The 22282-nt window shown below is 41.3% G+C and overlaps 1 protein-coding gene across 1 annotated transcript; it reads left to right on the top strand.

Annotated features, from left to right (window-relative positions):
• Nucleotides 1–4854: 4854 nt before the first annotated feature.
• ajm1 (apical junction component 1 homolog) lies at nucleotides 4855–22282 on the top strand. The gene is made up of 2 exons (XM_085464642.1): nucleotides 4855–5112; nucleotides 16597–22282. Exon 2 carries the CDS (start codon nucleotides 16651–16653, stop codon nucleotides 19927–19929), a length of 3279 nt encoding a protein of 1092 aa, XP_085320768.1. The 5' UTR covers nucleotides 4855–5112; nucleotides 16597–16650; the 3' UTR covers nucleotides 19930–22282.

The following is a 22282-nucleotide window of genomic DNA, read 5'->3' as shown; positions in this document are numbered from 1 at the left end:
TAAACCGCCCGCAGGGGCGTGCTGGGTGTTGTTTTATATATATATCATAATAATCTGACAATGCTATAATATTGGCCATATTATATTTACATTACCACAGTGAGATGACTTTAGTCTCATGAACAACATTAACTAATTCTTATTTACTAACTAATCTTAAATGACTGTTCAGCACAGAAATGAAGCCCAACAATCATGTTTTACAGTCCTCTGGTCTCAGCCTCAGATACTCAACTAATCAAAGTGATGTCATGACAAAAATGAATGACTAACAAAACATTTTTCTCCTTCATCTCTGTCAAACAAAGCTGTATGTAACGTGTCTCGCGGTTAGTATCATGGTTGCTAGGCAACCTGAACAGCGCGACGAAGCGTATACTGTCCCATTTCACAAGCCTCTCACTTCCGCACTTCTCGTACTTATAGTACGCACCGTACGTAGTACGCGTAGTGCGCGTACTTCAAGCGTGCAGACGCTGAATTGGGACACAGCTTAGGTCTTGATTGACTGGTGCGTGTGACAGTGTGTCCGCTGTGAGGAGAGCTCGGTTAGGGCTTGATTTCCTAGCAGGCTGACGAGTGGTTTGTGGTCATTCTCTAAGAAGAAGTGTCTCCCGATTAGAAATCTTTAAATCTTTCATACATTCCCACGTTAATCCAAGCGCCTCCTTCTCCACTTGTGCATGCCTCTGCTCCATTTCCGTTAAAGAGCAAGATGCGTATGCCACAGGTCTCCATTTGTCACCCAGTCCATAGAATGAGGCATCTGCAGACAGTTTTAACTCTTTGTTGCAATTTGTTGAGCACTGTGTGCAGTCTGGCATTGTGCTCCTGCTGATCCTATTTCCAAATGAGGATGTCATCCATGTGACAAACCACTCCCAGCAGCCCATAGAGGATCACTGACAATCCTCTGGGGCTGAGGCTATTCCAAAAGGTAGCGCCCAAAGAGGGTAATGAACGTTGTGTAGTGTGCTGACTCTGGTGACAATGGAACCTGCCAGAAGCCTCTATTTGCATCCAACTTACTGAAGACTTTTGCTCCAGCCACGGATCCAAGTGCCTGTTCAACCAAAGGCAGGACTTTTTTCTGCACACTGCTTCATTGAGGTGAGTAACGTCAACATAAAATGCAAACTGAGTCATTTTTTGTTGGCACAGTGACCTGTTGGTTCTTCGACTCTGCTGATTACTTCCATGGAATCCATTCTTTCCAGTTCCTGTTTCACTTTTTCTAACAAAGGGATGGGGACCCATCTTGGCTAGGGAAAAAGGCACAGCATTGGGTTTCAACTTAGTAGTATAAGGTTGCTGCATTAAACCCAGTCCCTGACCCAGCTTTGGGTAGTTCTCATTCAACACATTCACGTCTATGCTGTCTGCTCTACACACAAGGTGCACACCCTTGACAATTACTGGCCTGCTTAACAACGCTATGTGAAAATCTTTCATAATAAACACATTTTCTTGTATTTCTTGTTCACCTTTGCATAATGTTTCTCTTCACATACCCAACACATCAAGTGGAGTACCACCTGGTCTATCTGCTTTACATAACTCTGTCACATATTAGTTTATGCAGTAATACATCTGGGCTGGGATAACAGAGACATCTAACTTTGTGGTTTCTGATAGTAAGGACTGACCAAGGATCTGAACCTGTATCTACAGAACCAAGGAACACGGGTGCATCGTTACCTTTCTCTGTTTCTATCACATGCACAGATTTAACAGATTTACACAGAACAAATGAAAACAGTCCAAAACAAAGAACCAAAATTTCAGGAGGCCGATCACATGGAAGGGGGCTGTGCCGAAACAGATCCAGAGGCCGACTGCGTGGGAAGCAGCGGTGGCGCAGGTGAAGCAGGTCCTGAGGTCGACCACATGACTTGGTGGATGGATGTGGCCTTGCAGGCCGTGCAGGACCTGGAGGAGCCAGCAGGTGTGCTGACGTCTGGTGGAGATGGAGCTGGACCAGATGGCACGACGACCTCCAGCAGAGACAAATCAGATGGTGTGGAAAACGCTGGCGGAGACAAACCAGACAGTGTGGAACCTCTGGCTGAAGCCAAATTAAACAAAATTGAATTGTAAAGCTATTATATTATACTTATATGCAAGACCCACCCAAAATGTGCAATACTCATCATTTTCTTTTAACCAGGGGTGTCAAACACATGGCCAGCGAGCCAGATGACACAATTATATCCGCCTGTGAGACAATTTCATATGCCAGTTATTAATGGCCCGTTGGTATGCGGGAGCTGAATGTTCAGCCCTGCAGAGAATCCATGCAGGCAAGGCTGGGACTTTATTTTCATGGTCACACCATGCAGCCAATCACATGCAAAGACAGACTGTGATCATTATGTGAAAGAAGGAAGGGGGAAAGACACTACAAAGACATCAAGTGTAATAGTACAGGCCAGGTACACAGAGAGGCAGGGAAATTATTTTCAGCCATTTTCCATTGTGGAGGACAAAAGGTTTAAAACTTTAACAGGCCTTCAACCTCATAGTAAATGCATAAATATAAGGCTTTTAAGAGAACACTGAATGAAAATTGCAGCCTTAAAAAAGCCTAAAATCACAGTCCACTATTGAATATTTCATAAAATAAAAGTTTCTTTGAATGGCAGAGATGCAGAAATGTCTGCATGTACCACAGAGCCATGGTTCAGTGTCTGAGTGTCTAGTTGAGTCTCACAGGCCTGAATGTGCACTTGCAGCAGTTTTCCCTCTCCCAAAAATGCCCTCTGACAAGAAAGCCTATTTTGTGTCATTCAGTACTGAAGAAATTTCAACTTTCACAGATTCTGCCAAATTAGAAAAAGGCTTAGCTATGTTTATAATAAAACCCCTGTAACCTTCTGAAGAAAAGAAAGGTTTATGGTTACTATAGAAATTTCTTAGTAACTGTACTGTCAATCTGTAATTATGCATACCTACTAATGATGTATTTTTAACCTTAAATGTGCTGTGAAGTGTTATTAATGTGCAGTTAATTAGTTTAAACTGCAGCTAAAATATAATCAGTTGGTCTATAAACTGTTCAAACATCAGTCTAAAACCTAAAATGGTCATAGCTGCATGAAAATCTAGACGTGAACAGGTTTGTCGTTTTATATTAACGGGTTTTGAGTTTTCTGTTGGTAAAATAATGTGCTAAGGATGAAAAACACAGCACTCCTTAATTGTTGCTGCTGTTGTTATTACAGACAGGTGATGGCAAGAAAATGAATAAATCTCATTAATTGATGTGAATGTAAACTGTGTTCCAAATTATTATGCAAATTGTATTTAAGTGTTATGAAGATTAAAAATGTTATTTTTCAATTACACTCATGGATGGCATTGTGTCTCAGGGCTCTTTGGATTACTAAAATCAATCTCGGACACCTGTGATAATTAGCTTGGCAGGTGAGCCCAATGAAATGAAAAACTACTAAAGGAGGATGTTCCACATTATTGTACTGTTAAGAGATTTGTGGCTGAGCCACAGCAGACATGGGCTCGTGCAGATAAAGGCACAATGAGGAAGATTTCTGCCAGACAAATACATTGGATTAAGAGAGCAGCTGCTAAAAGGCCATTACAAAGCAGCAAACAGATATTTGAAGCTGCTGGTGCCTCTGGAGTCCCACGAACGTCAAGGTGTAGGACCCTCCAGAGGCTTGCAGTTATGCATAAACCTTCTACTCGGCCACCCCTAACCAGTGCTCACAAGCAGAAACGGCTGCAGTGGGCCCAGAACTACATGAAGAATAGTTTTCAAACAGTCTTGTTCACTGATGAGTGCTGTGCAACCCTGGATGGTCCAGATGGAAGAGTAGTGGATGGTTGTTGGATGGCCACCATGTCCCAACAAGGCTGTGATGTCAGTAATTACGTGGTGGAGTCATGTTTTCGGCCCGAATCATGTGGATTCCAAGCTGGTCAGCCCCTTTAGGCTCCCTGAAGGTGTGAAATTGACCTCTGCAAAGTATGTGCTTTCTGACCGACCACTTTCTTCCATGGTACAATATAAAAGACCGTTCTTTCTGCAACAAAATCATCATGCATGAGGATGCTGCAAGGAATACTATCTCATGCTGCAAGGAATACCTCTGCATCATTGGCTGCTATTGGCATAAAAGGAGAAAAACTCATGGTGTGGCCCCCATCCTCCCCTGACCTCAATCCTATTGAGAACCTTTGGAGCATTCTCAAGCAAAAGATCTATGAGGGTGGGAGGCAGTTCACATCCAAACAAGAGCTCTGGGAAGCTATTCTGACATCCTGCAAAGACATTCAAGCAGAAACTCTCCAAAAAACGTACAAGTTCCATGGATGCAAGAATTGCGAAACTGCTATCAAATAAAGGGTCCTATGTTAATATGTAACTTGACCTCTTAAGATGTTTTTGATTGAAAAGGCTTTTGATTTCAGTAAATATGATATCCTAATGCTGCAAATTTAACAAATTACCATTTTCAGTTCTTTACAACCTATGAAATGTTTTGAAACATCTGCTGTGCATCATAATTTGGGATAGTGCATTTTGTTAGTGTGTTAGTTTTGAAAAACATACCGTTTTCACTGGGATGTTTGTTCAGTAACATTCCAATTATACTCTAATGCTTGATGACTCGAAAATTATGCTGACTGTCACTTGGATCGACTATTTAGGAAAATCAGAGAAAAATGTCATTTGCATAATAATTTGGAACCGCGGTGTAAATGTGCGCCAGAGCTTTGCTTCTTTTGTACATGGTCATTGCAGTCAGGCGAAAGGCTGAGGCACTCAGCCTCATTGGAAGGGGTGGTTTCAGGCGTGTTGCTGTCAGTGGTACAGGCGCAATGGAGGGGGAGAGAGCGCGAGAGAGAAAGCGGGAGGGGGGACGGAGCACGGGTTGCGGCGACATACGTGTGGATGTTGCAGCAGGGTAACGCAGCAATCTACCGAGTAGGGAGGAGGAGGAAAAAAATCTAAAGATTCTGACCAATAAGGAGCAGCTTTGCCTTTTGCACATGTTCGATGTCGTCACTGAGAAACCACTATCACACTCCCTCGTGTCACGTCCCTAACAGAAAATGGATAAGCACAAGCTGGGAATCCGAACTGATGCGGTAAGATGCAGCTTTTGATTTACGGTATCGCGCTGTCCACTATTATGCACGCAGGAACGTTTGGATCGTCTCCCCCTCGCAAATCTCTGCTTAATTTCACAACACTGCGACGGTAATACGGGCCGAACAACATGCAGACCGTACACCTTGTTCTCGGATCTATGGTCTAATAATTAAACTGCTTGTAATCACTCGAAGCTCGCAGAGCATTGCATGTTCTGAGCATAGATGGGGTATTGGTTCTTTGTATTATTCATTTGGCTACTTTTTTTTGTGCTTTCTGCTGGCTGACGATAGGCTAATGTGTTCCCATCGTCGAACACTGACATCATCCTCTTAAGGATTCAGGCTCCAGGCAGCAGCAGGAGCTGCAGGATGTGCTGCAGCAATCAGGATAGTAGCCTGCGCAGTATTAGCTACCCCAGCGATCCCATGCGACGTTTATTCACGCTTGATTCACGGCTCTGAGACGAGAGTTCATTTTATTTAAAAAAAATGCTAGTGCTAGCCCTGAGCACTATGTATGCCCTCATACACAGATGTCAAAAATACTGGCAAATGCCTATCATTGCACCCATCAATACCCATCATTGCTTTATTGCCTCCCATATTAATTGGTCCATTATCAAATGGTCAATACAAACTAATAATTTTACCACTGTAGACCAGTAAAGTCAGATTTCTGCTGTAATGCAATAGGGTCGGCATGTGGCCACAGAGAGGCCACATACAGAGGTGTCTAAGAAGAACAATAGACATATTGTGAGGAAACTGCAGCAAAAAACATTGATCCAGCACACTGTCAATCATCTACACACATCATTTGTCTGCCAATGGATGCAGGAAAGTGAGAAGAAAAGGGCATTTGTAGAGGTGAGGAATCAGCTTGCTTGTAATAGTTCAGTTATGGGGCTGACACACAAGATACCAGAGACTGCTCCACCTGGATTGAGAACAAGTAAAGAGATGGAGCCTTCAAGTCTGCTGTACAGTGTGTCTTGGGTTGAACTTTGGTCTTGAAATTTCATATGTTCGTCAAAACAAAACACTTTATACACAATCCAAACAGAGAATGAATGAACCACACATCCAGCTGTCATATAAGTTTGTCCTAGTTACTTTTATTTTGTTTCAGTTTGGGAGGGGATGAAGTTAGATTTTTGCTTTTCATTAGGGCTATGCCATATCATGTTGTCCGTGGACTAAAATTTTACTTGATATAAAAATGTTATATTAGGATGTCATTGCTATTGCCTTTCCCTCGTACATGCAACAACAAGACAAGCTGAGATATGTATTTTTGTGTGATGATTTAGTATCTAAAAGAGAATCATAACTGAACATGCATATGGTGAAAGCCCTGAAATCTTCTACTATGAATTTTACATGTAATTGATATAGTATTTGGTTTAGCATTATCTTGCTGAAACACACAATTCCTTCCCTGCAAAAGATGTTGTCTGGATACGAGCATACACTAACAGTCAAAAATTTGGACACACCTTTTCATTTAATGTTTTTTCTTTAATTAAATGACTATTTACATTTTAGATTCTCACTGAAGGCATCAAAACTGTGAAGAAGCACATATGGAATTATGTAGTAAACAAAAAAGTGTGAAATAACTTAAAACATGTTTTGTATTTTATATTATTCAAAACAGCCACTCGTTGCATTGATTACTGCTTTGCACACTAACATTCTGTCAATGTCCTTCATGAAATGGTTTTCCAAGATCTTGTTGGCTGTTTTCTGTGGTCCATCACCTCCCAAACCTTCTCGATTAGGTTTAGGTCAGATGACTGTGGAGGTCAGGCCATCTGATGCAGCATTCCATCACTCTCCCTCATGGTCAAATAGCCCTTACACAGGCTGGAGGTGTGTTTGGGATGGGATGGCACGCTGCTGCAGGATGCTGTGGTAGCCATTAGGGCTGCCACGATTTGTCGACTAGTCACGATTACGTCGACTATCAAAATCGTCGACGACTGATTTAATAGTCGACGCGTCGTTTGAAACTTTGTACGATCACAAAAGACGCAGGAATAAGTGGCAGGATTTAAGAGTGTAATAACGGACTGAAACAGAAGATGGCAGCATTGCATGTACAAGGATGTCAGCTACCGTTAAACCCCGAAGAAGAAGAAGAAGAAGCAGCTGTGTCCCAGAATTCATAGCGCGGCCCAGCGCAGTTTCCAACAATGGCGGCAGCTAGTTAGTTTTAATGTTACTCTTATTATTCTTTCTGGGTCACAAAATAAACGTTTAACATATTTTCAGGCGAGAATGTAGCTGTGTAAACCTCAAATATCTGCTCAGTTTATCAGGACACCACATATTTTCAAAAGCGCTCCGACGTTTTCGGAGACATCTGTTACCCACTAGCTCGTTAGCGAGCCGGGGGCTAGGCTCACTAGCGCCGTGAGAACACCGGACTCCCCGCAAATCGTTTTCAAACCCACCGCCGTCTTTCGCTACTCAGGTTAAATATATATGAGTCACTTAGATAACTTAAAATGTTATTGTTTGGCTTTTTTTTTTTAGTATTTTATTTGTTCCTGAGTAAATCAGTTTGTCTGAGATTAAAGTTATAGTTTTTACACAGCTGAATAAACGTCAAGCAGACAGCTGATTATCAGAAGTGTGAGATGCTCCAGAATATACTCCAGTGTCCTGTTATATTTTAGATAGCAAGGAGTTTATTAATCTTCACCGAAACAATCTGCAAATTTCATTAAAATTCAATAAACTATCATCTTGTCTTTATTTTTAGTTAGCACAGACCTTAAACACTTAAAGCTGTAAGCTAATGATAGTTATATAAGAGCAGATGCTGCTGGTGCAATAAGCTGTAGTTTTACGTCTAATGGATGATGATCTGATTAGTCGACTAATCGCAAAAATAATCGGTGACTAGTCGACTATCAAAATAATCGTTTGTGGCAGCCCTAGTAGCCATGCTGGTTCAGTGTCCCTTCGGTGTTGAATAAATTCCCCAACAGTGTCACCACCAAAGCACCCCTACACCATCACACCTCATCCTTCATACTTAATGACAGGAACTATGCATGTAGAGACCAAAGACACAAAGACACTGCGGGTAGAACCAAAGATCTCAAATTTGGACTCATCAGACCAAAGCACAGATTTTCACTGGTCTAATGTCCATTCCTTGTGTTTCTTGGCCCAAACAAATCCCTTCTGCTTGTTGCTTTTCCTTGGTATTGGTTCTTTAGCAAGCATTAAATTATCATGATAAGTGTGTTATTTTAAAAAGATCACTGGGAGATGTTTTCAAAAGATCAAATTTTCCCAGGAACAACGGGCTTATATTTTGAAGCCTGTTACAGTATATAATTTTTTGCTGTTGCTGTAATTTCTTACTGCTGTATAAAGTATATGCCATATTCTCACTGTTATGTTTCCATCTTATTTTTTACCATGAAATATTTCATCTGTTCCCAATGTCATCTTTTGGTCAGATCTGTCCATTTGAATATTTAATATGAAAGTAGTAGTTTTTACTGAACCAAAAACTGTGTTAGGCGTGTTGGCACAACTGAAAAGCTTTGATGAAGGAGTTTCACACACAGCCTCCCATATACTGCTCCTGAACAGAATTCCTGTATCAGTTTAAAAGTCTTCTTACCTTCTTCTGTAGTTATAAGTATTTTGGTATATGTGATATATTTTTTAATACCGCAATAAAAAAAAAAATCAAGTACACATGTATAACAACTTCAGTTTTTAATACTGTATTATAATTTAGATTTTCAAGGCTTCCATGCCTCAAACATTTGACAGTACAGAACAAAAAATGTCTAGGTAGTCTAAGTAGCTTGGAAAGAAAAACATCTGGACTTCTTTTAGTTTCTTGAAGATGTTTCACCTCTCATCTGAGAAGCTTCTTCAGTTCTAAGATTGGTGTGGTGGAGTGAGTAGTGGATGTAGAACTGGAACTATGGAAAATGTAGAGATTTAAATCCTACCGTTCATTAGCTCAATCATCATTGAGCTAATGAACGGTAGTTCAATGATGATAGCTCATTGCTTTAAAAGCATCAATATCAGCTCCTCTCTAACAGCATGGTGGGAGTTTCTAAAAATGACTGAGTCTTCATTGATCCCATGGTCTTCGAACACCCATTTGGAACAACCCTGACATACTACAGAATAATGATATGATAAACTTTGCAGATTTGAGTTGTAAACGAATTAAATACTTTGAACAGTTATGAATAATCGAAAAAACAGACTTTATACCGTTTGACAGATTAGCTAAACAATATGGAATTATCAAGAATAGATTTTTAGAATATTAACAAATTAAATCTATAGTAAAAAATAAATTTAAGCCTAATCAAGTCAAATTATAAACACCACCAAGTGTGGTATAATTCCTTAATCTCAAAACCCCTCAAATTACTGTCTAAAATATACAGGACACTCCTAAATAAATGAATCAATATCACTTCCTATTGCGAAATAGGAGGCGGATCTATCAGTCAGCTTGGACAACAGCTTCTGACATGTTCTTCTTCAGACATGTTTAAAAACATTTAATTTGATTAGAAATCACAGTCTACAATATAAAATACTACACAGGGTGCACTATACAGGTCAGCGGATGTTCAGGATGGGTTTTACATCTTCTGCGCACACTGTCAAGACAATACACCTGACAATTATATCCCCGCTCTCTGCTTCTGTCCACTTTTTCAGACATTTTAGCGCAGGATATGCGAAGACTATCAATGTCTGAAATGTAACATTTCAGCCTCCCCTTTGCTTGCTGAGTGACTTAAATGATTTCACTATGGAGATGAACACAGTCCACATGGCTCTCACTGCCTTCTGCAAATCCTAAGCAGACTGTCTGGGGATTCTCTAGGAGTGGGTTTTTTGGGGGTCTTGACCTGGGGGCTGTAGTGCTGGCTGGGATGGGGCTCTGGTGGCTCTTGGGTGGTGTCTTTATGGTGGCTGCATGCAGCAGGGCTCGGGGAGGTCTATGCTGGCAGACATTGCAGTGCGGGTCCGGGCCAGGCTTGGGGACTTGGGGTTCTGTGGGTGCTTTGTTTCCAAGCTGGTGTTCTGGCTAGCCTGGGGGCCTGGTTCCTGGTTGGTGTATCACCGGAGTTGTGCGTGGGTGCATGCAATGGGGCCTGGCACTGACGCGGGGCCTTTGGTGCATTTGTAGAGCTAGGGCCTCTTTAGATGGCGGGGAGGTTGTTACCATCTTTTGCAGGTGGTTTCTGCTCTTGTGGAATACACTCTGCAGGTGTAGTCTGTGAGTTGACTGAATGTTGGGGTGGGTGTAGTTTTCCTCTGCAGTAGGGTCGAATGGGCTATGTGGGCTCTGTGGGCCATGGTAGTGCTGTTGCTGTGAGCCCCGGTCTCGATGGACCTGAGCTCTCTGCCCTTGGTGGATTTGGGGGAACAGGTGTGCCCATGGGGGTCAACGAGAAGGCTGGCTGCAGGGCGGGGGGTACTTTCCCCCCCACCCCTTTCCTCGCCTCCTCATCGCTAATTTCTTCCCTCTTCTCACACCCCCATTCGCTGTTTGCTCTCTGGGGCAGGGGGCCAGGAGGTGGTCTGGTTGGTGTCTGGGCTGGTGGACTTCCCTGCTGCTGCGGGACCGGGGCAGTCTGCTAGTCTCCACCCCAGAGTAAAGGGAACCATATCCTTGGTCTGGGGTCAGATTGCCCCTCTGGGCATGTTGGTGCCTGGACCTGGGAGCAGAGTGTGTATACTGCGTTCTGTGTGTCTCAATGTTGGGTGAGTATGTGAGTATGTATTTTTACTAGTGCTGTCAAAATTAACGCGTTAACGCAAATTAATCTGCCATCACGGTAAACGCAATTAAAATTTTTAACACAATTGACGCATCTAGAGTGCAGAATTACTCAAAATACCTGAACTGTTTCTGTCAATGCATTTCGAGCAGTTTGTTGACTGATTCTGATTCTTATATAGCGCTTTTCTAATCTCCTGGAGTACTCAAAGCGCTCTATACAACACGCCACATTCATCCGTACACACCCGTTCACACAAGCACTGTTGTCTATGCTTTGTCGGTGCTTTCTAACTAACATACATTCATACGCATTCATACTCCAATGGATGCATTGGAGAGCAGGTGGGGGTTAGTGTCTTGTCCGAGGATTTTTGGTATGGAGGAACAAGGAATCGAACCACCAAGGAACTTTACTATAAATGGAGTCCAAAATGACCCAGACTGGTGTGGCAGTTCCTGAGGTTTTTCCAGGTGGAGCTTTTAGCAACTCCATTGATGATTTTTTTTAAAGTAATGTGGTAGCAATATACACAACAGATAGATTAAAGACACTGCAGTGTGCTGAAAGTTCACAGGCTCTCTGTGACAGTGCCTGTTGAGGTGGTAACCAACAAACCAGAGGTGAATGGAGCCATCTACCTCCTTAAGGCCTTACTTGTTGTAGGGCTGTCTTGGTTGATATCACGTGGAAATCTGGAGCAGAACCTTTTGTTTGGGAAACCAGGGTGGTGATTCCTGTCTTTAAGAAGGGGGATCACCAACAGTGTTCCAACTATAGGGGCATCACACTACTCAGCCTCCCTAAGAAGGTCAATGCCAAGGTACTAGAAAGGAGACTTTGTCCTATTGGAACATCAGCTTCAGTGGTCTTTTTCCTGGTAGTAGAACACTGGACCAGCTCTTTTTCCTCTTGAGGATATTTGAGTCTGCAGAGAGTTCTCCCAACCAGTCTACATGTGCTTTGTGAACCTGAAGGCATAAAACACATCCTTCAGGGTACAGAGTATTTACTACAAGCCATTGTCGTGAGAGCTTGGTCCACATTGCTGGCAATAAGTTGTACTTGTTCCCAACTGGTCTCAGCAGCATTAGTAGTTCAAAACCATGTAATGTTATGCCTGTCTGTTTCAACAGTTGTTTATTCTTTCTGCTTATGACTTGACTGGGTGTTCCTGGAAAACCTCCTGATTACTAGGTGACCTGTTCTACCTACTGAGCTACAGCAGCCCCAATTAAATGATGATTAAATGATGGCTATCCGCTCCCCTAGCACTGTCCCAGGTGAGGATGCTGCCCCATCCTCTTCTGCAGCCGAGGTACAAGTCACCTCCACCTCACCTCTAAGTTTAACCAGCTTAAGTTTAAGAACCCTACCATCATTAGTCTACTTCTTAAACCATGCAAAGATAGATGACTAATGACTACCATCCAGCTACTGCCCAATGTCACACATAAATCTAGACCACAGAATACTTTGCAAAGCCCTTGCAAGAAGATTAAGAAAAAAATCACTCCATTTATAATACACCCTGACTAAACAGGTTTTATCAGGAGCAGATACTCAGCCACTAACACATGCAAACTAATAAATGTAATAGATTATTGCTTACTTTGGAGCTTTGGAAAGTAAGATCAATCTACAAATGGGCACCAGACAGGGCTATCCACTCTGCCACTTCCTTTTTTGTCATTTTCATTGAGTCATTATCAGCAGCAGTCCGACACAAATGTAAATATTAAAAGAAAATACAAACCGTAAGATAAGCTTATATGCTGATGATGTATTATTTGTCCTTGGTAACACACAAACCTATCTTCTGAGGACAATCACATTAATAGAAAAGTATTCATCTATATCAAACTACTCCATCAAATGGAGCAAATCAACAGTTGCCTCTGAATTTTAATTTTTAGAACACCTCCACTGTGTCACTATAGTCAGGTAACATTTAGATATTTAGGTATAATTATTTTTCTCCCAGGGTCTCAGATATGGTACAGTTGAACCATATTCCTCTACTATAAATGGTCTTACATGTTGGAAAACTTTACCTATATTTCTCATGGGAAGAATTTCCACAAATAAGTCTTAAAACTCTACAAAAGCCAAAACACAATGGTGGTGTAGAAATACCAAATTTCCGTTGCATGTTATTCAAGATAGAAACTCTGTTTCATTTCAGAAATTCATCAGCAAAAGTAAGTTTCTTGAATATCAGGAATTGAAATCCATCAAACAGGAAAGATTTAATCCCAATGAACTGAACTTGATTATGAATTATTACATTCCTGTACCTAGGACGGGGCGATATATCAAGTTTTTAAATATATCAATATATTTTTATATGAGATAAGAGATGTGACAATATCGTTTATATCAATATAGTGGAACCGCAAGTTTGCCTCTCTTTCATCCACTTTTGTCTCTGCGCTGCGTTACTCGGCCTCGCCTCTCTCCTTCACTGAACACAACTCCCCCTCCCCCATCGCTTCACCTGCAGGTAACGACAAGATGGACACAGCAGCTATCAAAGAGCAGCTGGTCGGTAAAAAGAAAACATTTGGAGATTACTATTTTAGTGCTGCAGCGTTACTCTCGTTAAAATGACGTTAACTCCATAACTGTATTAACGCGGCAAATCTCCGTTAATGAGTTACCGTGGATCGCCCCGTGCATGGGGCTGGACAGTGTCAACGCGTTAGCGTTGCGGTTAGTGGTTACGTCATTAACATGTTGACGCCGTGCAGCTAGCACTACTAGTATTTTCACTATTTACAACAGCGCCATAAAGTGCAAAATGAAGAGGGTGTGAAGAGTGCTGTATCCCAGACCGCGAAGTCTCCCAGCCTCCTGCCCCGAAACAAACTACCTTACAAAACTCGTGTACCGTATTTTTTGAACTATAACCTTACACTAAAATCCTTTCATTTTCTCAAAAATCGACAGTGTGCCTTATGTATGAATTCTGGTTGTGCTTACTGACTGCAAACCGATTTTATGTGGTAGCAATCTGTCAAAAATGCTTTAGTACGACTTTGGTAAGATACGAAGCCGCACCGCTTGATGGATTGTTGGAGCATTATGGCTACCATAGTCTGGAGCCTCACAGAGTAATGCATACCTTCTTCAACGTAATATTACCGTATTGTGTGCGTATAAGGACCACAAATGGCACCTGTAAGAGACACGGTTACGAAGCGGATTTAAAACTCAAGGCTGTCAGTCACGCAGTAGAACTTGGGAACAGAGCAGCTGCGAAATCTGTCTGGCTTTGTTATTATGCTCAGCGTCTGTTAGCTTACATTTTGACTGCACAATTGTGAGCGTTTTGTTATGCACAAAAACAACATCTGGGACACAGCTTTGACTAAGAACTCTCTTTTTGTTCTTACTTTATGGGTTTAAAAAAATTTCGAGATATATATCGTATATCGCCATCCAGCTAAAGAATATCGAGATATGAATTTTAGGCCATATCGCCCAGCCCTACCTGTACCCCCAAATTGTTATCAAAAATATTATTATTAAAATGATGATTCAATTTCCTTTCCAACCACAAAGTGGGAGCGAAGTCTTTCCATCAATCCAGACCAAAACTTCAAGACACAAATATGCTTACACACCTTCAAAATGACTAAAAGCACCAATTTACAACTTATACAATACAAAAGTATACATAGAACACACTACACAGGACAAAGGATGCTCCAACTGTGCCTTACAGACTATGCACACACTGAACAGTGAACACAACAGATAACTATATGCACACAACAGATAACTATATGCATGCTATATGATCTTGTGTTCCTGGTCATATAGGTTCTGGCAGAGAACCGCTGAACAGGACCCATCCATATGAGGACCTATCCATATGAATTAGTGTCTCTATCCCAACCCCACGTAGTTGTGTAGCTTAGGTGACGTAAGTGAATTTGCTAGGAAAGTAAATACGTCACATATACATCTTACTTCCTTACACATCACTAATTAAAACTATAATCATGAAAGGATAATTAAAAAAAAACAGATTCTGTATAACTCAATATAGAATTTTACGTATAGATCTACTGTTATCATCTTGTTTCTTTTATTTATCTCTGGTCCCCACTGATCAAGTACATTACTTTGTTGGTGATAGTTGTCGACTGTAGTGCCCTCTCCCTGCCTGCATTGCAGGTGGCTGGGGGTGGTCTCTAGGGCTATGGGTGTCTAGCGGATTCCTGGGGCCTGGAGGGGCCTGGAGATGGGTGCTGGCCCCAGGCCGGGTGGCTTGCCTCTTCTTTGCAGGTCCAGGAGCTCAACCTGGGGCTCTGATGCGGGGGTCGCAGATTTTCTGGTTAGGCCCCTGGTTCCATAGGGGTGGTCTGCATTCAATTCAATTCAATTCAATTTTATTTATATAGCGCCAAATCACAACATAAGTCGCCTCAAGGTGCTTCATAGATACAGAGAAAAACCCAACAATCATATGACCCCCTATGAGCAAGCACTTTGGCAACAGTGGGAAGGAAAAACTCCCTTTTAACAGGAAGAAACCTCCGGCAGAACCAGGCTCAGGGAGGGGCGGCCATCTGCTGCGACCGGTTGGGGTGAGAGAAGGAAGACAGGATAAAAGACATGCTGTGGAAGAGAGACATAGGTTAATAACAGATATGATTCAATGCAGAGAGGTCTGTTAATACATAGTGAGTGAGAAAGGTGACTGGAAAGGAAAAACTCAATGCATCATGGGAATCCCCCGGCAGCCTATGTCTATTGCAGCATAGCTAAGGGAGGATTCAGGGTCACCTGGTCCAGCCCTAACTATATGCTTTAGCAAAAAGGAAAGTTTTAAGCCTAATCTTAAAAGTAGAGATAGTGTCTGTCTCCCGAATCCAAACTGGAAGCTGGTTCCACAGAAGAGGGGCCTGAAAACTGAAGCAGCGGTGCTCTGGTGTACAGAAGAAGAGAGAATAAGAAAAGTGGGCCCAGGACCCATGCAAGCTGTTTGCATGGGTCCCGGGTTCTTCGTGTTATGGGCAGTGGGTGACCTGCTCATCTTGCATCTGTCCCCTCAGTTTTAATAGCACTCTAGTTCTCATACAGTCATACTCACTATTTAGACCCCATACTGGTTGGCTGGTGATCTGGGGCCAGGCTGGCTGCATTCCAGTGTTGGCTCTGGGAGGGCATGTGTTCATATGCATTTTGGAGGGTCGGGTCGATGTGGATAGATATGTGTCTTTGTGCATTGTGTGTGTGTGTGTGTGTGTGTGTGTGTGTGTGTGTGTGTGTGTACAGCTAGGCATTGGGTCTGGGGATTGCTAAGTTTTAGTCAATGTGGGAAATTCGATTGAAGATAACGGGGGCCCCCTCCCTGCTGCCCCCAACTGATTGTTGCCACCCTCAATATCTTATTAGTTAAGTAGTTGCCTAAGTGGCATCTCACTAGCTGCATCAGTGTCAGCAGCAACTCTATTCCAAGTTGTTCACAAGGAAAGTTAATCTTGAAATGGAGAAAAAATTTGATGACCTTTTTCAATTCCATGATTTAGAGCGGTACAATTTTGCTCGACTAAATTTGTAGTACTGATCTTGTTTTGATCTACAACAGTCCTAGAAGGCTGAATAGTTTGCAGAATTTAATATAAATTTTCGTTATTAATGTTTGTACAAAATGTGACTGAAATTCTTTGTTTTTCTCCAGGCAACATCAACATTAAAGCAACTTGATGGAGAAAACTAGAGGAATCCCTTTAAGATGACACGCACAGACCCACCTGACATACTGGTATCAACGGTGCATCAAGACATAAAAGTGATCCCCATTTCTTCACTCTATAAGTCCTTACAATCTTCCAAACAATGTGATAGTATAAATTCCAACACACTGGAGGACGGTAAAAGCAAAGACAATAAGAGACACTGCCGTACCTTTGACTATAAGTCACTGGAGTACCCCAAATCACACAAATATCCTATGGATTCTCCATACAGGAAAGGAGATAGGCAGGCATCCAACCAAGATGTTGCCTGGAATGTGTTGGGCCACCGGCAGAGGTACCGTTTTTCTGCTCCTGACATTTTTAGTCACAGGTTGACTCCTCAGCCAGTGACAACAGATATGGCCAGTGAGGTAATTGTCCCTGAACAAAAACGAAGGACCAGGTCAAAAAGTGCACCTCGAGTCCAGACAACTTTCACTGCCGTGTCTCTTGAAGGATCATCATCTTCAGGAAGGAAGGGCAGAGAGTTCCAAAGGGATTATAGAGACTCCCGTCGGAGACCAGAAGTATCACCACATAGGGAACCCTCCTATGCAGCAACCAGGGCTCATATGCAAGAAGTACATCCCATTAAGTTGCAGCCACAAATGGGTGACAGTAGTCGATATTCTCCTCACTACACTGCTGATAATTTTGAGGATGAAGGTCTGGATAAACCAGCAACTAGCCCTCATGTCAGGTGTCGGGTTGACATCAAGCCTGATGATGCAACATTACATCATTCAGGACGGAAAAATGCCACACCTCAAATGGACATACCCTGGCAGAGACACCACAGTGCAGGGACTAGGAGCCTGACTGTGCCACGTCATTTCTCATATTCTAGAACGCCTACTCCCACTGACTCATTTGTTACAGAAAGTCGACAAAGTTATCAATATTCCCGTAGCATGCCAAGTAGTTATGTACAACCTATGGAGATTTCCTTGCAGAGGATGCCTTCATCAGGTGATTTCTATGGCAGAGAACGCAGAGCTCACTCTAGTCCTAATGTGCCAACTAAGTTCTTTTATGCAGATGACCCAGGGGGATATGTTACTACTGCTCCTCCTCAACCAAGTTCTTACTTTCATGATGAACGTTACACACCTGGACAAGCATATACTCCAAAAGTCCAATTTGTGCAAGATCCAAGAACTCGAATAGTGCATGCTGTAGCTACAAGACCATATTATTCTGAAATGGAGCCCTATTCATACTCTATGAAGACAGGGTATCCCAAACCCTATGCAGCAAATGAACCATGGCCATATATCATACAGACACCTCCAACAAGAATATTTTATGGGGATGATCCAAGGTCTTATCAAATTCAGACTGCTCCACCTAGGTTTTATTATTCCAGTGAGATGTATGCAATGCCACCAGAGCACCATGTCCCAGCTAGGGCATATTACACTGAAGGCAGAAGACATGCTAGAGTAATGCATTCACAAACAGATGACTGGTATGGTTCAGATGCATCTGGTTACACCACCAATCCTCCCTCTCATGCATCTCAAGTCACTCCAACAAGAGTACAACAAGAGCCTGCACTGACTCCGTGGTATACCAACCCATGTGTTGAACCTCAAAGATTTGGTACAGATTCCAAATCTTACTCAAGGTCTTGGGACAATATTCTGAACTCACGTGTGGAAAGAGAACAGCCTCTTCCTGTACAGCGAGGTCAGAGTTATGATGATCTTCTTGACTCCAGAAAGCCCGAGAGATCTGCTGGTGAAAAACCACAACCAGTGGTTGTTAATCTCTCTAGTTCACCAAGACGCTATGCAGCCTTGTCAATGTCTGACAACTCACTGATTGACAAAAGCCCAACAGAGATATCAAAGAGCAGCTCCAGTAAACTCTGGTTTGTCACCCCTGAAATAACAATCACAGATAATGACATTCGATCAAGTAGCCTTAATAAGGCTGAAGGACGATCTGCCAGTTGGGACATTCTTGATACCAGAAGCACAGAGAGTCCAGAAATGATTCATCGGGACTTTGAAAGCTCAGCCAAAGAGAAGACACATGACAATGCTTCACTTCAGCAAAGTCTTGAACAACTTGATGAACTTCTGGCTGATCTTGTGACTGACTATAAGCCACCCAGCAGAAGGGCAAGTGAAGACATTCTGGACCAACTAAAGAAGTTAATTGATGAGGAAGAAGCAGTGTCTTTGTCCAGAAAGAGTTCAAAGACAGGCACAGAAGAAGCAGCTCCTCTGGACAAACAACCCACCTCGATCCGAATGAATCCTGATGCTTTTCGAGATATAGATGGGGCAAGTGATGTAATGAAGAGTGCAGACGAGTGTTCCCCTGATCAGAGCCCAGATGAGGATGATACAATGATGTGCTCTAACAACAAATGCCGGAGGACAGAAACCCTATTCAATGCCTGCCTTTATTTTAAATCCTGCCATAGCTGTTACACCTATTACTGCTCTCGAAATTGTCGCAGGGAGGACTGGGATATTCATAAAGAAAGCTGCCTGTATGGAAGAATTGGTAGCACTTGCCGTCATATCATCAAACACTGTCGGGAGACTGTTGAAGTCCACAAAGCCTTCTCCCGTATTGCCAAAGTTGGCTACCTTTCTCGAGGTAGAGGAGTTCTCTTCCTTGGTTTTCCTAACCCTTTGTCATCTAGTAACTTCTTGCAGTATGGTCTGGATAGTTTACTTATGTCTCCTACATATTTGTCCCTTCGAGAGCTTGAAAGCTTCAAAGACAACCTAGGGGAGTACTGTAAAGAACTGCAGGAAGCTGGTAAAGAGTATGACCCAAACGAATGTTTCATCTTAAATGTATCCATTGCTGTAGGTGAGCAGTTGCCTGAAGGGCCATCACCAAGGAACCAAGCTCCAACTGTCAGAAAATATGCAAAAGTAGCATTGGCTTCGTTTAGCCCAGAGAGAAAGGTTCACAAGCAAGAGAGTGACATGGAAACACTGATCCTTACTCCACCCCCAGGAACAGCAGATCTCGACAAAGAGGGAGAAGAAGGCCGGAAGGCCAGAGAAATTTGTTTCATTAATATACAACGAGAGTTAAGGATTCGAGGGGTTTTCTTACGCCACGAATACCCACAAGTGTATCAGCAGCTCTGTGAGTTTGTGGAAAGTAACAGAAGATTCACTCCTACTACAATCTATCCTATTGATAAGAGGACTGGTAAACAGTTTATGTGCATGATTATGGCTGCTTCAGAGCCCAGGACGTTGGATTGGATAGGCACCCCACATCTCCTTGATGACATTATTTAAGTGCACCTTTAGTTGTAAATATATATGTATAGAAATACATATATATTGTTATACATATTTATATATCCACTCAATAACAAAACATTTGTAGATAACTATTTTGTTATCAAAATAATATATATATTCATGTTTACTTCGTCAGTATTCATCTTTATCAGAATACTTCCTGTCAGGTGCAGAATGAGTAAAATACATTTTTTACATTTTTTTAACATACCTTTTATCAGCCACACTTAATTTAAATAAAATTTAATTATTAGTACGCTGATCATTTATGATACATTTTCTTTTGCTAAGGTGTGCACAAAGGAAAATTCTGGTGTTTTCATTTTATTTAAATTAACAAGTTCTGTATATTCTTTGAATTATAGCCTCTTTAAATGATTGTCCGTTTCTGTGAGTGAATACCATGCTGAAAAAATGAAATTTATTTATAATTTTCGTAACTATATAAGTTTCCTATGCAAGGTTATTTCACGAATTAACTACAGAAATTGTAGTTTCTCTTATTATATTATATTATATTATATTATATTATATTATATTATTTTATTTTATATTATATTATATGTAAAAAAATAGCTGCAACTGAGCTAAAATATAAAAAATTTTAATGGAAGCATAAATACTCATAATAAGACAACTCTGAAGTGAGATTTAAAACAAAAACTGATGTATGTATGCTGCTTTGGTAGGAATACTACACTTACAAAAACACTATTTTCCTCTTTCCCGAGACAGTACTTTGAAGAGTGGCTCAATTCAGTAGTTGTTCATGGGTGCTTTGCAAAATCAGCTGAGCAGTATTGGGCTTGAGTTACATTTTAATGGATATTGGAATGGTGCCAGCTATCAGCCACACTGTGTGTTGGCCTGTACTGTTTAGTTTTAAGCACTGTGAATAGTGAGTGTTATCTACTACAACAAAAATAAGCAAACAAAACCATGCACATACAAAATGGTCTGATATCGATAAATTATGTATTTTTTAGATATATTAATAAATGAAACTATATGAGTAAACAGCAGGAGCAGGTTATTGTTCTTAGAGCAAGGTGAGCCAGAGTAGTAGCTATATGGTACATACATGTTTAAAGGAGACATTAGCTGTGTATTTGTGCTGCACTAGTTTTAATTCATCTGTGTCTTACACCCTCCTATTTTGGTTTTAGCAAACTGGAATCATTACATATTACTCATTGTTTTCAGAAGTTTTAGAAATATTTCTTAATGAAACCATTTCACATAGAAAGTGGCTTGTGCACTGATTGCTAGGTTGAGCGAATGGCTCAAAATTTGTGCTGTGCTGTGCTTGGGTCTGTACTACAAAATTATTATTTTGCAACCACTTGTGATCTTTATGTGTAATGTGTAACCTTTCCCCATCATTCTGTGTTTTCTTTTGGTTGTACAAATTTCCATTACACCGCATGCAGAAGTGCTCCACAGCTGCCACGCTTGCACTGCATTTTTCTTGACGCAATGGTAATCTGTTCTTGCACGATGCAAGCTATAGAAAAGAATGCGTTCCAGAGCGCAAAGGTGCTACTGTCACCTGGTGTGTGAAAGACACTTCAACCATGTTGGTTCATTATTTGTAAGCGTAGAACATTTCTCGACTTTGCTTTTGTAGTATCTAAATCTCAAATGCCTGCCAGCACAGTGATTACATTTTTAAATCAGTTTTAAAGAATCAGTCATGTGTTGCAGCAATTTGAAAATTGTTCAGCCAAGCCCTTTTTTGACCTGTGTATTTGAAAAAGTCATGACTCTGTCAGTTAGCTAGTGCTCAAAAGTCAGCCCAACCTTTAATCATTCCTTGACATTTCAGTTTTTCCCTTGTGATATCACCTTTCCTTACATTTTGTAATACAAAGTACAATGAAACTTGAAGCACATATATTCGAAAGTCAATTTTATTTATAGGATGTGCTGTATAGATTCAGTAAAAAGTTGCTGGCTGCATGTGATTCTGTTTTCTATGCCCTGATATCATTTTAAAATGACATAAATGATAGTAACTTGCTTGATGAATGGATTTGTCAAAATTATCCTAAGAAAAATAGGAATTTCCCATTTTTGTCATTTAAGTTAAAATAATATATTAAAGCAATGAAGAAGAGACCTCACTAAAAAGTCTAGAAAACTCTGTAGTCTTGTATTTTTTATACTTTCAATGTGAGTGTCTGAGTGTGTCAATTTATAAATCATATATAATAAATGGAATGGGAACTGCTGTCTAGCTGTTCATGTGATTATTATAATATTGTTTTAGATTCCCAGTAAAGCACCTTGTAACAGATTTGTGTCTTAAAAAGTGCTATATAAATAAATTTCACTTACTTACCTGCTA

The sequence above is a fragment of the Copadichromis virginalis genome, linkage group LG7 (genome assembly GCF_057382275.1).
Source record: "Copadichromis virginalis isolate Kocher_CV1m ecotype Utaka linkage group LG7, C_Virginalis_male_GT1.1, whole genome shotgun sequence".
Classification (NCBI taxonomy): Eukaryota; Metazoa; Chordata; class Actinopteri; order Cichliformes; family Cichlidae; genus Copadichromis; species Copadichromis virginalis.
The sequence above is the reverse complement of the archived record's forward strand: the minus strand, read 5'-3'. Positions and strand labels throughout refer to the sequence as shown.

What these genes read in the sequence shown, in the direction of transcription:
- ajm1 (XM_085464642.1), top strand. Translation starts at nt 16,651, where the DNA reads ATGACACGCACAGACCCACCTGACATACTGGTATCAACGGTGCATCAA.